The sequence below is a fragment of the Stegodyphus dumicola genome, chromosome 10 (assembly GCF_044657685.1).
Source record: "Stegodyphus dumicola isolate Sdum_Otavi_A_Nest chromosome 10, ASM4465768v1".
NCBI lineage: Eukaryota > Metazoa > Arthropoda > Arachnida > Araneae > Eresidae > Stegodyphus > Stegodyphus dumicola.
The window spans coordinates 41,793,821-41,813,792 of NC_140777.1; the positions used below are offsets into that span (position 1 = coordinate 41,793,821).

A 19,972-nucleotide genomic window follows, 5' to 3' on the forward strand; every position below is an offset into this window, starting at 1 on the left:
TCATGCAAAGCATTTAATAGAATCTTATTTTAGGTGTTTATAGTAATACAGGGTGGTTATTGGAAAAGAGGAGTGAGAGACTCTTGGACCCCCTTCCCCCTCAGGATGTTCTCAAAATTCGCAGAACTTTATAGTTAATGTGGTGTGATTATACTTCTATGAACAATGATGAATTTCTGGTGTGCTGACCACTTCTACATATGCCTATTGTTTTAAAGTGTTTGCATTAAGCTTTCATATAATATTTTTGCTATTGAAAGAAAGAAGAAAAATTATCAGATTAAAAGGAATCCTAATATTTATCATCACTTTCATCTGGATATATGCTGTCTTGTTCTCCATCAGAACCACATGACTTTGTCAGCTGTCACTTTACTTAGTATTTTCGTAATGTAAATGTAAAGTTAAAATTTTATTTTAATTATTTCAACACTTTTGTATATCAAAATGATTTTTATCATTAGAGTATGTAATAATTTCTGTGTTTTGTTTTATTAAATATATGTGTGTCTATATAATGTGTGTCTTGTGCGTGTATTTTTCATCTTGTTAACTCAAAATTTTATAACTTGAAATTTTCCAACTCCTTTTAATTTCAGTTTATTGATATTAATCTATAGGAAATTTTTATATTTTATTCAAATAATTTGATATTATCATTTTCAAAATCTGAATTTAGTTCAAATATCTATATTTTAGTTATTTAACAAAATAATTACATTAATTTTTGTATGAATGAGTTGCTTTTGAGTTTGTCAACCATCCTGTTCAGTTTAGTAATTAGAAGGTATTACCTATTCACTGATGAGTTAATTCAAATCCCAGTGTTTTTTCAGATAGGGGACACTTAAAAATATGTCAGTCTAAGAGACTTTAAAAAGTTAGTGGCAGAGTAAGACTCTTAAATTTCATTCCTCGGAAATTATCTTCATCAGAATTGAGGTGGAGCTAGTTCAGTAGCCCCATGGGCTTTTGCCTTTCAGTTAAGTCCAACTGAAAATTAATTGAAGCATTTTCAGAAATATAAAATGGAATAAAAACTTTGACTTTAATAAAAATAACATATAGTTAATAGAAATATATATATATATATATATATAGAAAACAGTGTGAATAAAACAAACAGTATGAAAATATAAATTTACTGTGTGAGATAGAAGGTATTAAACAAACATAAAATTGTGTTTATTTTTCAAAATTTTTTTCTTTTTACATAAAAGTTATTTATATTTTCCATTGCTGGTACTGTTAATGTTTAGAAGTAGTTCAGTTTTGTAAATATTTTTAGTTTGTGCCTTCTTTAAATGTTTTTATCTTTATATATGTCTATAAATTTATATTTTATTTTTTTATAGGTGCCAACTCTTTGTAAGAAGTATTTCTGTATGTGATAACTGGACTACGTTGTATGAAAAGTGCTGCCGTAGAGCTACACTGTTCTTTATGTAAGATTTCTGTTTGTTATCAAAATACTCATAAGACATATATTTGATATGCTGATTTATGCTAGTATCCAAAATTAAAATGAAAAAGGAAAAAATTAAAATAATGTTACATTAAATATTCTGTCTAAACTTGTATAGAGTTCGGCAGCGTTCATAGTAGGATATTAAAAGCACACCATAAGGCAGTAACTGTAATTTATTTATTACCTCTTATGTCAATTAACAGTTAAAGGTATGCCATTTACGAATGTGTCCATTGTGTGGATTACTTTTTGAATATGATGCCCCCTCTGCACAACCCATTCATTTAGGCGGCGTTGGAAGCTTGCCATAACTTGGTGTAACATATTCCCTGGGACATTGCCGACGGCAGTTCGGATGCAATCTTTCAACTCAGGAATGGTGGCACAACGTGTTCGGAAAACTTCTTGCTTCAGGTGTCCCCAAAGTCAGCACATCAAAGATCAGGTGAGCGAGGTGGCCAGGAAATGTCACCAAAATAGGAAATTACTCTACCTGGAAATGTTTGTCGCAATGGTCCGTCCATCTGGAACTTTCCCATAACGTCCCAAGTTGAAATGTTGCCGAAATAGACACTGGGTAGCAATAACAAAGTATTTAAAAATCTAAGTTCTTTGTTTTAAAGCATTTCTTGTTCTTAAACATTAATTATGTAATTTTGTATTTGGCTATCACAAATTAAACAATGGTCCTTGTATCACGCCCAGTTCTTGTTCGTGTCTTTGCTGTTGAAAGTTATTTCAACAGCAAAGGAACGATGCTGTGCACTCCAACAATCCATATCACTGTTATACTCAAAATGGCAGCTCATTAGTACACGAATGCGGCAGAGGTGGCTCGCATTCATTCAGTATGTCATTGTGCTACGCAAGTCAAATTACGCTATGAATGCTGCCGCACCCTGTATATATTTTTAGTTTCTTATAAAGTTGCACACATATTCTTTCTTACTTTGCACTGCTGATTATGAAGCCTCAAAGTACAAAAAATTCAGCATGTTTCCATTTCTAGAGTTCAAATTATTGCATAGTCTGATTTACAGAATGCAAAGTCCAGTTCCCTCCCCCCTGCAGAATGCAAAACTTAAATAGCAATATCTAATACAGTCAAAAGTCTTTAATCCGGACTCGTCGGGACTTCGGCGATTCCGGATTATCGATTTTTCCGGATTATAGATCATCAGTTTAAATCTGGTAAGATGGCATGCAGAAATTATAAAATTAAAAATATGAAACCGTAATTTATAAAATAATGAGCAATTATGATCTAAAGGGTATCAAAATTTACCAAAAAAGAAGCTTAATATTTATTTGTTTACTTTATTAAACATTTCCTTTAACGCGCAAATGCGTAAAGCATACCTTACGCATAGCCGAAATTAGAAAATTGCAACCAGAAAACTATTTGATTTGTATTCGTGATGTTTATAATGACGAGGAATTTGATTTAAATCATATCAAAGACGGAGTACATCGAAATTAAATACTACATTTAGTAAGGAATTATAAGCCGAATAAAATAAAAACATCTGCCCTGAAGATAACGATAGTGTTGACAAATCAACTTCCAGTTCATTGCGCGCCGCGACGTCCCCCCCCCCCGCGCAGAGCAGCGTGAAATTGATAAACAGATTTCGGAACGGTTAGATAAACAAAGAATATGCCTTTATCCATTTTTTGTAGCAATTCGTTTTTTGTTTGATGGACATCGAAATTTTTTCGTTTTCACTAACCTCTCTGTCACCTTCTTCATGTCTTTATACATTTTTTGCAGCAATTCCACTTTTTGTTAGACGGACATCGAAACATACTTTCGTTTTCTAGATCCTTTGGGAGCTCCAGCATCGGAAATTCTATTTGACATAATTGAAAATTCAAGCTTACTTTAGAAAATTGCTGTTACAGTCTGCAAAAAATAATAAGCCGGATCCAATTCGAAGATTAAGGAACAACACAATCATCAACATTAACTGAAATAGATAATTAGATAATTTAAACGCGCACGCGAAAACGTATTCTGCACTTGCGCAAACGCATATGCGCAGTCGTAAATGTCTTGGGCGCACGAGTAAAATGCCTATGCTCATGCGTCAATGCGGCGCATGTGCAGAAAGATTTTAGCCTTGAGGTCCGGATTATAGATCATTCTGGATTATGAGTGTCCGAATTAACGACTTTTGACTGTATACTGCTATTTAAGTTAATGAACAAGAACTGGGTGTGATACAAGGACCATTGTTTAATTTGTGATAGCCAAATACAAAATTACATAATTAATGTTTAAGAACAAGAAATGCTTTAAAACAAAGAACTTAGATTTTTAATTTTCAAAATGGTAATGGTAGAATTTGCTTTTCTCATAAAAAAATTACTGTTAATGAAAAAAAGTCCTCAATTCTTATGACTATTCTTAAAATTAGTTATAGATTCATACAAAGTAATGTTTATTGACGATATAAAATAAATAAGGTACTTATGTATTTTCACATCAACTGTGAAACTGTTGCCAAGCAGCACGATTTAGTGCCAGTTATGGATAAGCATGTCGTCACTCTGCACTCATAACATCTATGCTTTTGTTTCATGTATCCCTGATTGATTATCAATAAGTCACCTTTTATTTTATGCATATTGAATAAAAAAAAAAATGTTCGAGCGGCTGTGGAATCACATTTGTGATCAAATTGTGCTCGTATATAGCAGATCAAACTTAACATCTGTTGAAAGAGGGAGGGAAAAAAAAATCTGGATATCCAATAAAACTGTAATAGATTGGAACTGTAATAGACCTGTGGGAAGTTTGTATTCATATCTTTCTAAACTCAGCTATTTGTAAACTCTAATACAGTAACAGAAATTGACGAAAGCCTTTTTATAAAACTCAAAAATGAAGTGAGTCAAATACATCTGCAACAATGGCTGTTTGGTAGACTATGTAAAGAGACAAATGATGTTTTATTCTGAGAATTGCATTCAGAAATGCAGTTCAGAATTCTTCATGAATAATTGGTGCAGCATTCATAGTTTGAGAGCAGCCATCTTTCACAATTGACAAAGTAATTTTTAAGTATTAAGTTTAAAATATTTAATTAATTTATGGTGTTCGTATGGTTCTTAGAAGTCCTTCAATTTTTTTTTTTTTAAATCTATTTTTGGTCCTTGGTCCTTAATTTCAGGCAAAGTCGGCAGAAGGTCCTTCATTTTAATCATCTGAAATTTCTGTCTTGTTTTTATGATTGCCATTTTGAGTGTGAATTAGCATTTTGAAGGAATATTTTTCACGATTCACTGAAAAATATGGTTATCTTTTGAATGAGTGAAATAATCTGTTCCTATTTCTAATAAAAAGGGCGGGATACTCGACTTTCTGGGCAAGAAGAGAAACATAAGTATTTCAGAATTCTTTCATTTTTTCTAATGAAAAACTCATGAACATTTCACTTTTGGGGATGGGAATTATTTTATTAAAAGGTTTCAACATTTTGGGGATTTAAAGATCAGTTTCTGTAGAAAGTTTTTGGAAAAACAATAAAGACAATATTTGAATGTTTTATTTCTGGTACTAGAAGTCTTTTTCTTTACATCTTTTTCTCTTCCTTTTATTTTCGGTATTTTTCATTAGACATGAGCATGGAAAATATCAAAAATGCTTCTAATCTTATCATATGGACAGGCATTCATAGAAAGGAATTTTTCTATGAATAAAGAAATTGAAAACTGGTAATTTAAAAGGTTCATCTTATATGTCTCAGTGCATCATACACAGGGCTGGTGCTAGGCATTCTAAGTTTCAAAACTTGCCAATCATGCCTCCATCAGGCTTTCAGATTTGTTCTGATCAGCAGGTCTCTCTCTCTGTAGGCAAGCAGCAGTGGTGGCAACAGCCAGTCTTCTGTTATGATTCATGCTGATTATGATTTTACTTCTTATTTTAACCTAGGCCCAACACAAAATCTACCCTCTATTTACTAAACCTCTAGACTGAGCAAGTACGTTTCAAAATGAGACATGAAAGAAAAAATCAACAGAAAGCTGACTGTTAGTAAAACACAAATAAAATGTCACTAACCTTCTTTCAATTATATATGTCCAACTATTAGAACTGTAAAATATTTAATGTTACTTGATAAATTTTATTAAGTTGATTTTATTCTCAAATTTGTTTTGCAGTTATGTTTATTAAATTATGTTTTGTTTATTAAATTATGTTTAATAATTTAATAAACATCATGCATCCTACTTATGTATTTTATTCTTAGTTTGGTATTATTTTCTTAGTTTGGTATTATTAGTTTAATTTGGTAAATATTCTTAGTTTGGTAGTAGTTTGGTGAAGTTTGGACGTAGGTAATAGCTTTAATTGAATTTATTCAGTTCCCATTTGCTGATAGTTCCTTAATTTTAGCTTGAACCTTCGATTATGTTAAAAAGAATTTCCAATTCTGAAGCCGCCAAAGGATCTACAACGCGAAAGCATGTTTCGATATCCATCAAACGAAAAGTGGAATTGCTGCAAAAAATGGATAAAGGCATATCTTTTCTTAAACATCATTCTTCTTTTTATTCTTTCTTAAACATCCGAGAATGAAATCATTATGGTGGAGTACCCACATGTGCTCGTGATATTTCTTTAGATGATGCACATATTTCTGTAGGTTCATAAGTTGAATTGGCAAAATTTTTAAAAATGTTCAGATGGGCTTAACAGTAATATGCTGGATACTTACTGTTAAGATATTTGAAAGATAATAAGTGAGATAACCATTTTACCAGATAGTAATGCTTTTTAAAGCAAATTATAAAATATTACCTTCAAGAAAAGACTGTTATGCTGACAGAATGACTAACTAAATCTCTCAACTTTTACTTACTTAAACATTTTAAAAATAGCGATAGATTTTTTTTAATGTATCACTCTCTCAGTATAATGCCAGAGAGAGTCTGTAATTTCTTTAAATGATAATAGTTATTACTTGTTTTTAATCTGATTGGTTATGAAATTAACCTTGTTCCATTTTGGAAAACTTTTCCAATTGTATTGTGATAACTGCTTTTCAGGTAGATTCTTCTGTATGCTACTTTTCTGATGAAACTCTTATGTAAAATATTTTAATGACATTTTAAAACTCGAAGTGTAATCCATCTTTTCACTGAAGTTCATCGTAATTCTTCATGTAGTTCTTGTTTATGAAGAATTTTTCTTTCTTTGTGCACATTTTGGCATTTTAGGTATTTGTTGACTAGTTATTATGATACCCTGGCACCATCTCAAGTTCTTATTAGTAGTTAATATATTAATACCAAGCCTTTCAGAAGTATTAAATGTGAAAAGTGCATTTTTTATTCCTTAAAATGATTGTTTTACTTTTTAAGACTATAAATTTTCTGTAAAGAATGAACTTAAGTATAATGATTTTTTTGCTGTGATGAATGCATGTACTTATACATAAATTAAGATAGAAGGATTTAGTATGCACATTTATGTCTTAATAGCTATCTTAAAGTACAACAGTTATACCTGTTAAAAATATTTATTTATTGTTCTTAGGTATGCCTATTATCACAATGCAAACAGGGACCACCAGTCTTCATCATGATGCAGCTGGTTCTCGAAAATCCGCCGAAAATTCTCCCCAAGCCCTTGGTGTAATTGAAAATCCCCTTTTTGAAAGGAGTGGAGAGAGAAATGTCTCTTCTTTCTCTGGTCCCTCCAGACTATTGAGAGAGATGTCTGAAAATCAGAGGGACAGGAGGAAAAGTTTTGTGCAGCGTAGTCTGCAACGATCCAAAACTGTAAAAGAGTAAGTATCCTGCTTGAAAAAGTTAAATTGCTTGAAAAGTTAAATTCAGGTAGTTTTGTTTCTTAGCATCTAAGGGTTTAATTTTATATTGAGGATTTTAAAGACTTAGCATGTTCTAGATTATATGTTTCTTTCTCTTCTCCCCTTAATATAAATGGAATTTTATAGTCATTTTTCAGGCAAAACAGTTTTACTATAAAAAGTTAACTGCTAAACATTTTGGGTACTTTCCCCTCCCCCCTTTTCTAGATTCTACTTCACATTGTTTTTGTTATTGTTGAAACATTTGCCTTAGCATAAGACAAGTTTTAGAAAACTTAGAAATTTGCCAATTGTGAGAATTTGTCACTTGTGCCACTTTTCAGAACCTTTTTTAGTTTTTCATTGGTTTTGGAAATGCTCACCAGTAAGTTGCCTTTTCAGATATCTGTCTGAGCTATAATAAGGGGAAAGGTATGATTATGTTGCTGCTTGCCAAAGATTTGACTAGAATGGGCATTTGAGTAGCAGTATTGATCTTTGTAATTATGATGATGCAATAAAACACTGTCAGACAGATATAGTTACAAGTCAGGTCTGTCAGACAGCTATAGGTATAAGACACCAGAATTTCACTATTGGTTATATACAGATACAGTCTTGTCACACTAACTGAGCATTTCCACTCCATTTCTGAGTAAGATCACCTCAGGGGGCTGTCCGGGGATCTCGCACCCCTCTTCCTCCTATCATTAACTTCTGGAGAGGACTTTTGACTTGCTGTGTATTTTGAGAGCCTTTTTGCTGCATAGACATTATACTCTTATAAAATCTATGTTTGTTTTGAGATTTGAATCCAGGCCCATCAGTATGGCAAGTCATGTTGTTAACTCTCTACTGGCTGGGCGACACTTTGCCAGACAGCATGCAGTGGGTATTTGTTCCGAGTTTTGTGCCACAGCTTCATCAATGTGGGTCAATATGACAGTGTGCTGGGCCCATTATTGTCCAAATGGATAAGACCAATGACTACTGGATATTCAATATGAGTTTAAATCCCACTGAATGGGCTGGCTAAGTAGAATTTTTGTGATTATCCTTGTTCATAGCATGGATAGGGTTAAGTTTCCAGTTGAAAAGCTTCCATGAAGGCATACCTATCTTTAGACTGATAGCATTTACATGCTTTGTGTGAATAAATTAGTCATAGAGGCCACATTCAGTGTTACGTTTTGCAGTTTGAAGTCTATCACCTCAAATACTCTATCTATTCCCCGAACATAGTTGATATATCCTGATGAGCTGATATTATTCATTTCAATTTTATAATGGTCAAAGATGACATTGTCATCACTCTAGCAGCTGGTGCTTGGATTCAGAAGTTACCTGAAACATCTTCGTGATGGTATGGCTTTACAGGTTATAATCTTCTTCACTATAATGGGCAGAAAATATCAAAGCAATGGCTAAGCTCTTCATTTTGTGCTCCTCAAATATACCAAGAGAAGTTTCTTTATGTAATTTTATGAAGGAATGACCGTAAAACTTGTAGGAAATTTACAATTAAGGTGGGAATTGTGATTGTGTGTTTTTATGAATGATAGTGTGAATGACCAGAATGAAACCTACATATACAAGATTTAATTAGGTTCATTATGCAGGTTCTTCTGGCCTTACTTAAACAATCTTACCCATTTATGAACTTTGCCATCATTCATGGCATTTGGAGCATGTACATTGTAGAACTAGCAATGAATCTTTGCCTGTATCTTTTTTTTTTTTTTTCTTCTAGTCAGGAAATGAATAATGAATTTCATTTCACTGGCAATGGGCCATTTTGGTTTTAAACATTTCCCACACTTTGCATGAAATATACACTCTGCCAGCATAATTCAAAATGGTATCTATCTGTGTGCAAGAGATGCCAAAAGCCACTGTAAGGTAATAAATCTTCTAGCTTTAAAAAAATGATTAAATGGACCATTTTCAAAATATATGATATATACCAGAATATTAAAGCAAGTGCCAGAATGAATGAAATTGAAAAAGTTCTTTTGCTAAGTAATGCATATAGATTGGTCATCTTTATAAGCTTTTTTGACCATTCTGTGGTCTCCTTTAGACTGTTACAGAAGACAATTTTAGCTCAAAATATTCATTTCTGCTTGTCTTTGACAGGATCTATGTGTCCTCATGCCCTCGTGTATATGACAGTCTGTGATAGATCTGTATTGCTTGCTTATTGTTTTATACTTTGGAAGCAACTGAAAGGTTGGGGGATTCAGCTTTTCATTTCTTCCCCCTGCTGTGTGTGTGTTTTTTTTTTAATTAAATCAGTTCAGATTTTGGGAATATGAATGAATTAAAAAAGCTTACAAAAATGACTACTGGTGGCATTTAATTTCTGTTGACTGTGTGATCGAGGCTACATTGTAGGAGTTCATTATCTATGACTTTTGCGTCTTCGAATTTGTCATTAATATTTTCATTTAAATGAAGGTGGGAAAGCACTGCATTGATTTTGTCAAATTTTTAAGTTCTCATATGTTCGTTATTTATTGTTATTTTAAAACTCTACCTCTTTCTTTTGGATTAAAAAAGGGTGATGTGATTTCTTATTTTGTTAAACAGGTTGTACTCCTGTTCTATAACAAAATCATGGTTTTTCATATTTTGCAGATCTCTTAGCCCATTTGATAGCTCGGACACTAGATACTTTTTCCCGGAAAAGCTTTGTCATTAATTACCTGTTTAACACCTTTCTGCCATGTTTTATGGATAGCCTGCAATTTCTGCATATTTTTTTAGTTATGAAAGTTGCCATAGTAAAATTGTAATTGCTCCTAAAGGCAGTATAAATATTCAGACACTTGAAAGACTTATGTTCTGAATAACCGTTCGTACCATGAGTTTCTTTGTGAAATGTTAACTAGGTTTGCTATGTGTATCTCCTAACAATATGTGTGAGATAAGAACTATATTATCAAATAAATAATTAAAAGTACTAAAACAAATAAGTAATGCATTTTAATATAGTACATTATAAACAAAGACTTACTTTACAGTCTGTTCCTTAGATTGTGAGGGTGAGGCTTGTGCATTTTTACATGGTTGGGGGAAATTCAATGTCTGATTCACCCTCTGAAGACTCATCAATAAGTAAAAGGCCCTTTTGTGATAAGGAGGCTGTATGAGAGGTGAATAAAGTTGGCATGTTAGATGGGGAAGCAACACTGATTTCTGAAGTGTTTTTCTTAAGAAAATAAATGTATAAACTTGCAGGAACAGGTTTTCCTCTTTCTTTAGTTATCAATTAAGACAATAGTGCTGTTTGGCTGTGCACAGTAGACTTTACTTTAGCAAACATCAGACTGAAGTCTTGATTTTCCAAAAAACAAAAAGGATCAGGGTTCATATGGTCTTTAAGAATCCTTAAATGTTTGAGCCCACCAGCGGCCGAGCGGTAAAGTCGCTGAACACTGGTAGTTCGGTCCGAGGTTCGAATCCCGCGAACGGGCTGGCTGCATGGGCGTTTTCGTGGTTTTCCCCATGTGTAACGTGTATACGAGCCAGTTTCCCTTAGAAAGTCCTCCACGAAAGGCATCCCTCCCTTTAGGCAGATAGCCCTCGTGTGCTTTGCCTTAATTAAATACACCACACCTTAAATGTTTGAATGTTTTTTGAATCAATTTTTGGTCCTTGAAAGTCCTTAACAGTGCCCCAAATTGCAAAAGGTCCTTAATTTTAATCATCTGAATTTTCTGTTTGTTTTTTACAACTGCCATTTGAGTGAGAATAAGCATTTTGGAGGAATATTTTTGGGCTAGCCAAAAGTATGGTTACCTTTTAAATGGGTTCATTGGTTATAATTTGTTCCTAACCCTAATATAAACGATATGATATTCGAGTTTCTGGGCAAGAAATAAAAGATAAGCTGTTTCGGCCACCAGAGCTCTCTGCCTGTCTGTTAGATATTATTTCGCAATGCGCAGATTGTATGCGCAGCTCGCATTTTGTTCTTGCATTCTTAAAACCGCTAATTGTAACTCTGTCGTTTTACTTTGTGCTGTGTGTTGATTCGAAAGTTCAAACCGCCGAATAAAGGTTAATTTACAGTCCACTCGCAGTGATGTATTCTTAGGTTTATTAATTTAAAGTTAAGATACCGCTATGCTACATTATTTGGTCGTCCTACGCCGGAGCTTCGAGAAAATCCCGCGCTTGTGAATAAGAATTCTACGTGTCTGTAATAGAGTTGATAATGCAATTTCAGTTTAGAATTCTCAAGAGTTTCGCAATGGATACAGTGTACGAGGTGAGTGAAACAGTTAATGCATTTTAATTGCATTTGACATTTCGTTATTGCTACTTTATTGTGTTTAAAGTATTAGTAAAATCGTGAATTTAGAATATTTTCAAAATGTCAGTTATAGAAAAAAAAAACGAAAGAAAATTTTGAAAACGCAGTTAATGAAATTTATCGAGAAAATAGATTATGATAGCTTAGATAATGCTGAAGCTGAATTAATCTTAGAAAAATGTAAAATCTTTAAGGAAGATTTTAAATCTTTATTTAGAGACATTTATACAAATTGTGATGATGAAAAAATAGACACTTTCGTTGAGGAAGAACAGTCAATTTTAGAGAAAATTGAGGAAGTTCACTTAAAAATTATTCGTAATTTAAAGATTTACAAGGTCGTAAATGCAAATTAGAAATTTAACTGAATGGATAACATTTAAAGATTTATTTAACGCTAGTGTTCGCAACAATCCAAATCTATCTGGAGCTCAAAAATTACAATATTTAAAGAGTTCTTTGAAAAATGATGCTTATCGCATTATTCAGTCAATTCCCATAGCTGATCAAAATTTCAGTATTGCTTCGAATTTACTAGAAAAGAGATTTTCTAATAAAAGAGAACAGATATTTGCTTTTATTAAAAGAATTCTTAACATTTCACAAATACAAAAGGAATCTGCATCCTCGTTATTAAATTTAGTAGATAACGTAAACGAAATAACTCGCTCATTGGAAATATTAGATCAAAGGATAGATAATTTTAATGATACTTTGTTGTTGTATATTATTTTGCAAAAACTTGACGTTTTGACAAAGTTGTGGTGGGAGCATCAATTAAAAAAAGACGAAATACCAAAGTTGAATGACTTAATAGAATTTTTGAAGAATTACGCTAGAACATTACAGAACAGTAAACCTTTAATTAGTAAAACGCATAAATCAGATAAACCAGTGTATAATAGGGTTACTTCTCCGATTACTAATTCTACTTGCTTATTTTGTAAAGAAGATCATTTTTATACAGGTGTTCTAATTTTTTAAATTTACCAGTGCAAAAACGAATAGAGTTTGTTAAGACTAATAAACTTTGTTTTAATTGCTTGTCTAATGTCCATAAAGTTAAAATGTGTATGAGTGCAAACACCTGCAAGCATTGTTTTAAGCATCATCATAGCATTTTGCATTTAGAAAATAATTTCAAACCAAAAAATGCATCTAGATTCCCTTCACCAGAAGCACAAGTGTTTGTTCCGAAATCGCAAATTAAACCAGAAAACAACTTGAATGAGGTTTCTCCAAGTGTTTGTGCAAACAACTATGAAAATAAACATTTTGGAGCTCATGCTAATGGTAAACGTAGTCATGTACTTTTGTGTACTGCTTTAATTAAGGTTCAAAACTCAAAAAATGAATTCATAAATTGTAGATGTTTACTAGATTCAGGTAGTGAAAAATAATTCATTCGTCGGAAAACAGCTATCAATTTAGGATTGAGCATAAAGGATTCGAAGATATTAGTGTCATGCTTAGGTACTTTCCATACAACTACTACTGGAGAAGTTGAGTTGTTGTTTACACCTCATTTTAATACTAATTACAGAATTTCAACGTCCGCTTACATAATAGACAAAATTACAGGAAACATTCCAAGTGTAACATTACCTTTGAATTTATATGAAAGTTTCGAAGATTTAACTTTAGCAGATCCTACATTTCATGAATTGGGAGAAACTGATATTTTACTTGGAGTTAATGTATTCCTTACTTTAATAAATGGCAAGGTAATTAAAAGGGGCAAAATTCTTCCATTTGCATGTTGTTCTAAGCTAGGATGGGTAATTGCTGAAACTACACATTTTGAATTCCCAAACCGTAAGCAGGTTTCAGTCAATATGCTAAACGTAAACACGGAGGAATTAGTTAAATCATTTTGGGATTTGGAACAAATTCCCACATCGAAACCTTTAACTAAAGAAGAAAGATTGTGTAAAAATCATTTCGTGGAAAATCACGTGCGTAGTGAAAATGGTCGTTACTCAGTAAAACTGCCATTCGAGCCTAAAAGAAATGAGTTGGGTAATTCCAGACCATCAGCCTTTCACAACTTTCTTAGTCTAGAACAAAAATTAATAAAAACTCCTGAAGTATATCAACAGTATAAAGACTTCATGTCCGAATATTTATCACTTGAACACATGGAAGAATTATCCGATGATAATTTAGATAAAGTAAATTTTCATTATTATATACCTCATCATCACGTGCTAAAAGAATCCAGTCTTACCACAAAACTACGTGTCGTTTTCAATGCTAGTGCCAAAACTACATCAGGGATATTGCTTAATGACACGCTAATGAATGGTCCCAAGGTACAAGATGACTTATTTACTATTTTTTTGAGGGTTAGATGCTATCCCATAGCCATTACTAGTGACTTATTGAAAATGTATCGACAAGTTCAAATTCATGATGAAGATTTCCAAAAAATATTTTGGAGAGATGATCCATCGAAGCCGATTAAAACTTACGGGTTGTGCACAGTTACATACGGCACTACTTCCGCTTCATACCTGGCTACTCGCGTACTCAAACAACTAACAATTGACGAAGGAGCTAAATTCCCAAAGGCAGCTAAAATAATATTACACAATTATTATATTGATGATGTCCTATTTGGTTCAGACACAGTAGAGGAGGCAGTAGAGTTAATTTCTCAACTGAGTGAACTTTTACAAAAAGGTGGCTTTCAATTGCATAAATGGTGTGCAAATGATCGCTCAATTTTAAAAACTGCTTTGAGTGCTCAGAACTCAAATTCTTCATGTACAGTAGTTGATACTAAATCAATAAAATTATTGGATTTGGAGTGGTATCCAACGCAAGACGAGTTTACTTGTCACTCTGGAAATCTCGAAAACAGAGAGTGTTCTACTAAAAGAATAATTTTATGTTCTATTTTGAAAATCTTTGATCCACTTGGTTGGTTAGCACCTTTTATAGTTGCAGCAAAAATCTTGCTTCAAGATATATGGAAATTACAAATCTCGTGGGATGATCCCTCGCCAGATGAAATCAATCAAAGATGGAAAATCTATTGTGAAGATATCACAAATCTTGAATCCATTCATATTCCTAGGAGAGTATTATTGCCCAAATCTACAAATGTAGAACTTCATAGTTTCTGTGACGCATCAGAGAAATTTTACGCCGCAGTGATTTATTTAAAGTCTTCAAATAATTCTTCAATTTCGGTGCAGCTACTAACATCAAAAACTCGCGTAGCTCCCCTGAAAGTAATCTCTATTCCTCTTTTAGAACTCTGCTCTGCAGTTCTATTAGTGCATTTGGTTCAAGCTGTGCAGAATTCATTGCAAATTCATGTTGACGATATTTACGCATGATTTGATTCAATGATAGTTTTGTCCTGGATACAATCAGAACCAACACGCTGGCAAACCTTCGTAGCCAACCGCGTTTCAGAAATCCAATCAGTCTTACCTTCATTGCATTGGAACCACATAAAAGGAAAGGAGAATCCAGCTGATTGTGCATCAAGAGGTCTTTTGCCTTCAGAGCTTTCTACTCATGACTTGTGGTGGACAGGTCCTCAGTGGCTTAATTCAAATAATATTCCGTTCTCTATCAACTTAGCATTTTCAGAAGAGTCTTTAAGGGAACAACGGAAAATATTTCTTGTTCAATTATAACAGTCGCTTCGCAAATTCCAGTCCTTAATGAAGTTTCATCATTTTTGAAACTTAAAAGAATCATCGCATGGTGTTTTCGGTTTGCGAATAATTCAGCTAAATCTACCGCAACAAGGATTAAGGGTTACCTTAAAACCGAAGAATTGCAATACGCTAGAAATGCAATTGTTAGAGTAGTTCAAAGGGATGAGTTTTTTAATGAATATAATCTTCTGAAAAAGAATCAACCGTTAAACTCAAATAGTAAGATCCTTTCTTTGAACCCATTTATCGATAAGAATAGACTTATACGCATTGGAGGAAGATTAAGACAATCCAACATCGCGCAGGACAGAAAATATTCTATTTTGTTGGCCAAGAAACATCACATAACACAGATTATAGTGAATCATTTTCATATATCCCATCTTCATGATGGCCCCCTGCTATTGCTATCAGTAATTAGAAGAGAATATTGGATAATCCACGCTAGGTCAGTTGTAAGACAACAGATTTGGAAATGTGTGAAATGTCATCGTGTACGAGCTAAAACATCTACCCAGGTAATGTCTGATTTACCATCATCTAGAGTCGTTCCGTCAGAGGTTTTCTCCAAAGTTGGAATTGACTACGCCGGGCCATTTCAAGTGAAGCCCAGGCAAGGTCGAGGAGTAAAACCAATGAAATGCTACATTTGTGTATTCGTGTGTTTTACTACAAGAGCTATACATATTGAATTAGTAGGTAATCTTACATCAGAATCATTTATTGCCGCTTTAAAGCGCTTTGTATCTTGAAGAGGAAAACCAATAGAAGTGCATAGCGATTGTGGCACAAATTTTATTGCTGCAGATAAGGAATTGAAAAGAGTAATAAACTCCTTGAATGAAAATGAATTGGTTAATAAATATTGCTCTACTAAAGGTATTAAGTGGATATTTAATCCTCCTGCAGTGACACATTTTGGAGGATTATGGGAAGCTGCAGTCAAATCTACAAAGTTACATCTCAAGCGAACCATAGGTGAACAACTTCTAACGCAAGAAGAATTTATGACATTGCTAGCTCAAATTGAAGCTTGTTTAAATTCGCGACCTTTGTGTCCACTGTCTGAAGATCCATCAGAATTTTCTGCACTTACGCCAGGCCATTTTTTAATTGGTACCCCGCTAACTGCCTTACCAGAAGAAAGTTTACAAGATCAAAAAATTCCTATATTGCAACGTTGGAAGCTTGTTGAGAAAATGTTTCAAAGCTTTTGGAAAAGATGGTCCAATGAATACATTTCTAATTTGCAACGACGTTCAAAATGGTTGAAAGTGCAACCTAATTTAAAGGTTAATGATTTAGTTATCATAAAGAAAAACAATTTACCCCCGTTACGATGGAAATTAGGAAGGGTGCTGGAAGTTTTTCCTAGCTCAGATAATATTGTGCGTATCGTGAAGATCAAAACTGCTACCGGAGTTTTCAAAAGGCCAATTCACAAACTTAGTGTTTTGCCTATCAATGGTTAAGTGTTTTTCCCTAAAGCATTATAACATTGTATTTTACTTTAACTATAATTAAGTTCCTGAATTGTATCAAGGCTTCTGTGCATCTGTTTTGAGAACAATTTAGTTTCATTACATAATTTCATATTATGTTTTCTTGTGAATATTTTAATGATATATTTCTGCATAATTTAATATTGTTTTGATAATTTCATTTTGTAAAAGCTAGTCTCTGCCTGTCTGTTAGATATTATTTCGCAATGCGCAGATTGTATGCGCAGCTCGCATTTTGTTCTTGCATTCTTAAAACCGCTAATTGTAACTCTGTTGTTTTACTTTGTGCTGTGTGTTGTGTTCGAAAGTTCAAACCGCCGAATAAAGGTTAATTTACAGTCCACTCGCAGTGATGTATTCTTAGGTTTATTACTTTAAAGTTAAGATACCGCTACGCTACAATAAGCATTTAGATATTATTTCATTTTTTTAATGAAAAGCCCTTCAACAACTTTTCTCGGTACTTTTCCGTTTCGCCGGCGCAAATCTCGCCAAGCAGACTTTATTGGCGACAACATACAGTATACACATAAAAAATATTAAAAAAATGTTAGTTCTAAGAATTCCTTTTTTGAAGGCATAAACATTTTAATATCGCTTAAAATTTTATAAAAAGCCAATAAATAAAGACAATAAATTTGTAAAAAGACATTAATTTAAGAATTTACTATGCTTTCATGGTTCAACATCCTGATTCGCCGGTTTATATCACGTGACCCCAAGCGATCTCATCTCACGTAAACTACTCTACAAAAATCTAATGCTCTCAGTAATTATCTACATTAATTTCAATTAAATCTTAATTTGGAACACAAGTTTAAATGCAAGAAATATTTCAATTCGTACGAATAGCTTACTCAGAAATTATGTAAAACTGCAGTGCTTTACTTCGCTAATGCATTCTCGTTAGAATTGATGAATTTAACCCTTGACTTTACCTTTTCTATATTTTCGGCTTCGGGTTAAGCGCTGTGATTGCATCCTGATTGACTTAATTACCGAAAATGGCCTTAGACATAAAACTGAACTATCTGATAAAAATTCTATGTAATTATATGCCAGTATTGAAAGAAACAATCAATCTGATAAGAAAAAGCTGCGACTTGTTTTGAAAATGAGGCTTAAAAGGTTACCAGCGAGAATATTACGTTTGGCATCGGTTGTACCATTATTGGCGACTTTATCGCTTGCGCCGGCAAAACGGAAAAGTACCCTTTTCTCTTTTGTGGATGTAAATTCTTTTATTAAATGGTTCTAAATTTGGCGACTTATCAACATTTTTGGTGATTTTAAGATCAATTTCCATAAAAAAATTTTAATTAAGTGATATGTGAATTTTTTGATGGCTTTTTTTAGAACATTATAATATTAAAGCTCTTAAAGAACTTTTCAATTTTGGGGATGTAAATTCTTTTATTAAACGGTTCTAAATTTGGCTACTTATCAACATTTTGGCGATTTTAAGATCAATTTCTATAGAAAATTTTTAATTCCAAGATTTGTAAATTTTTCGATGATTTTTTAGAACATTATAATATTAATAAATTTCATCAAAATAATGATGATATAGTGAAACATAAGCTTTTCAAAATTATTTTGTTTTTCTAATGAAGAGCTCTTAAACGACTTTTCTCTTTGGGGGATGTGTTTAAACGATTCTAAATTTGGTGATTTTAAGATCAGTTCCTATGGAAAATTTTTAATTTGGAGATCTGGGAGTTTTTGACGATGTTTTTAAACATTATAACATTGATAGATTTCATTAAAATAATGGTAGTATATTGAAATTTTATTTAAAAAATAGCATTAAAATAAAACATTTTTCATTTTTCACTGTAGTATGATAATGTGACATTGCTTTCCATTTTGTGACTTATTATACAATGTTTTGTATCTGAAAAATAAGGAACTACTCTGATAAGGATAAATAAGGAACTACTCTGATATGCGCCCTCAAGGCGCCAAATTTCTCGCCAAAAATATTTGGCGAGAAACTCCACGCTGCCATATTGCTATCTAAATTTTTTGTCTACATTTCGAACTTTAAGCCTAAAATGTCTCCTAAAACACGGTTTTCGAAAATGCAAAAACCACGTTTTGAACACACAATTTAAGCTAAAAATTCGAAACAGAAACAAAAAAATTAGATAGCAAAACCGTGAAGTTTCTAACCAAAATTATTTGACGTGTACACAGCCATGTACACAGCGATATGTTTTAACTTAAAAAAACATCTACGAATGGCACCATCTAGGCAACGAACGAATTTACGAACTACGCACACCTTGCTTTAATAAATTAACATAACGACAATAAATTTCAAAGAATACCATGTACACAGCGTTCTGTTTCAACTTTAAAAACATCTACGAATTGCACAATTTAGACGGTACGCACTAATCAACAAAATAACTAAAATAAATTTCAAACAATTCAAAAAAACAACAATAACAACAGAAATTCTTACTAAAAACACAATGAACATAACATTCTACAAAATAAGAACAAGAATAAAATAAAATGCACTTACCATTAATGCTTTTTCGAACAACAGAAATACCAATTTCATACCGCTTTTAAAATACCGCCACATAATCACTATCGTATTTATATGACAGCCAGACGCACTATCCAGAAAATTCATACTATGGTTCACAAATAAATAAAATAAAAATAATCACAAATCCCTACTTCTATCATGCACAGCCACTAAAAATAATCTCCCATACCTTCTTTCCACACCTCCAAATACCCACTGCCCCTCAACAGGAAGGCCACGACAATATTTCCTTATGCCGAACTTCAATTCAACAATTTTCACCATTAAATCTTTCCCCCCTAGCTTCTCAGACACAAAGCATGACAGGAACCAACGAATTCCAGCGAAAGATTTTTCAACGTCAACAGGGTTGCCATACAACACGCAGTCGCGCCAAAAACCAGCACAGAACACATATCGCCACATTTGGTGAAATTAGGGCGTATATCAGAGTTGTACCAAAAATAAATAAGGTAATAAATGCTATTAAGTATAATTTATGAAAGAAGAAACTAAACATTTCTTAGCAAAAGCAAAATAGCTATGCAATTAATTAAAAATATCTTTTTAATTTTTTCATGTTAAGAGCTATTTCTGTACAATTGTCTCTGAATGTGCATCAGTTTTCTCTATAAAATTAATTTTATTCTTT

The 19,972-nt window shown here is 32.8% G+C and overlaps 1 protein-coding gene across 2 annotated transcripts in view; it reads left to right on the forward strand.

Annotated features, from left to right (window-relative positions):
- Positions 1-19,972, forward strand: part of rho-5 (rhomboid-5) — an 81,370-nt gene that overhangs the window by 6,984 nt on the left and 54,414 nt on the right. For both annotated transcript variants that reach the window (XM_035368204.2, XM_035368205.2), the window contains exons 2-3: positions 1,356-1,445; positions 7,014-7,266. In XM_035368204.2, the coding sequence (XP_035224095.1) occupies positions 1,409-1,445; positions 7,014-7,266 (290 nt within the window). In that variant the 5' untranslated portion in view covers positions 1,356-1,408. The remainder of the gene's footprint in view (positions 1-1,355; positions 1,446-7,013; positions 7,267-19,972) is intronic.